Raw genomic sequence first — 293 nt, forward strand, 5'->3', positions numbered from 1 at the left:
GGTGGAAGGCTGGATCCTTTTTGTCACGGGCATCCACGAGGAGGCCACGGAGGAGGATATCCACGACAGGTTTGCTGAGTATGGGGAGATAAAGAACCTCCACCTCAACCTGGACCGCAGGACGGGCTACCTGAAGGTGGGAATCCAGAGCTGGGATCCAAATTGGGTAAATCCCCCCCCCAGATCTGGGTGTTTTTCATGCTCCTTCCCCCCTAGGGGTACACCCTGGTGGAGTACGAGACCTACAAAGAGGCTCAGGCAGCCATGGAGGGGCTGAATGGGCAGGAACTGAT

At 57.0% G+C, this 293-nt stretch overlaps 1 protein-coding gene across 1 annotated transcript; it reads left to right on the forward strand.

The window, feature by feature from the left end:
- Window positions 1–4: 4 nt before the first annotated feature.
- RBM8A (RNA binding motif protein 8A) lies at window positions 5–288 on the forward strand (the record flags this gene model as incomplete). The annotated part of the gene is made up of 2 exons (XM_008945275.1): window positions 5–136; window positions 217–288. Coding segments are annotated over 2 exons (204 nt in total), but the record flags the coding sequence as incomplete, so codon positions are not given.
- Between the last annotated feature and the right edge of the window lie 5 nt (window positions 289–293).

The sequence above is a fragment of the Merops nubicus genome, unplaced genomic scaffold, assembly GCF_000691845.1.
Source record: "Merops nubicus isolate BGI_N331 unplaced genomic scaffold, ASM69184v1 scaffold24098, whole genome shotgun sequence".
NCBI classification, from domain to species: domain Eukaryota; kingdom Metazoa; phylum Chordata; class Aves; order Coraciiformes; family Meropidae; genus Merops; species Merops nubicus.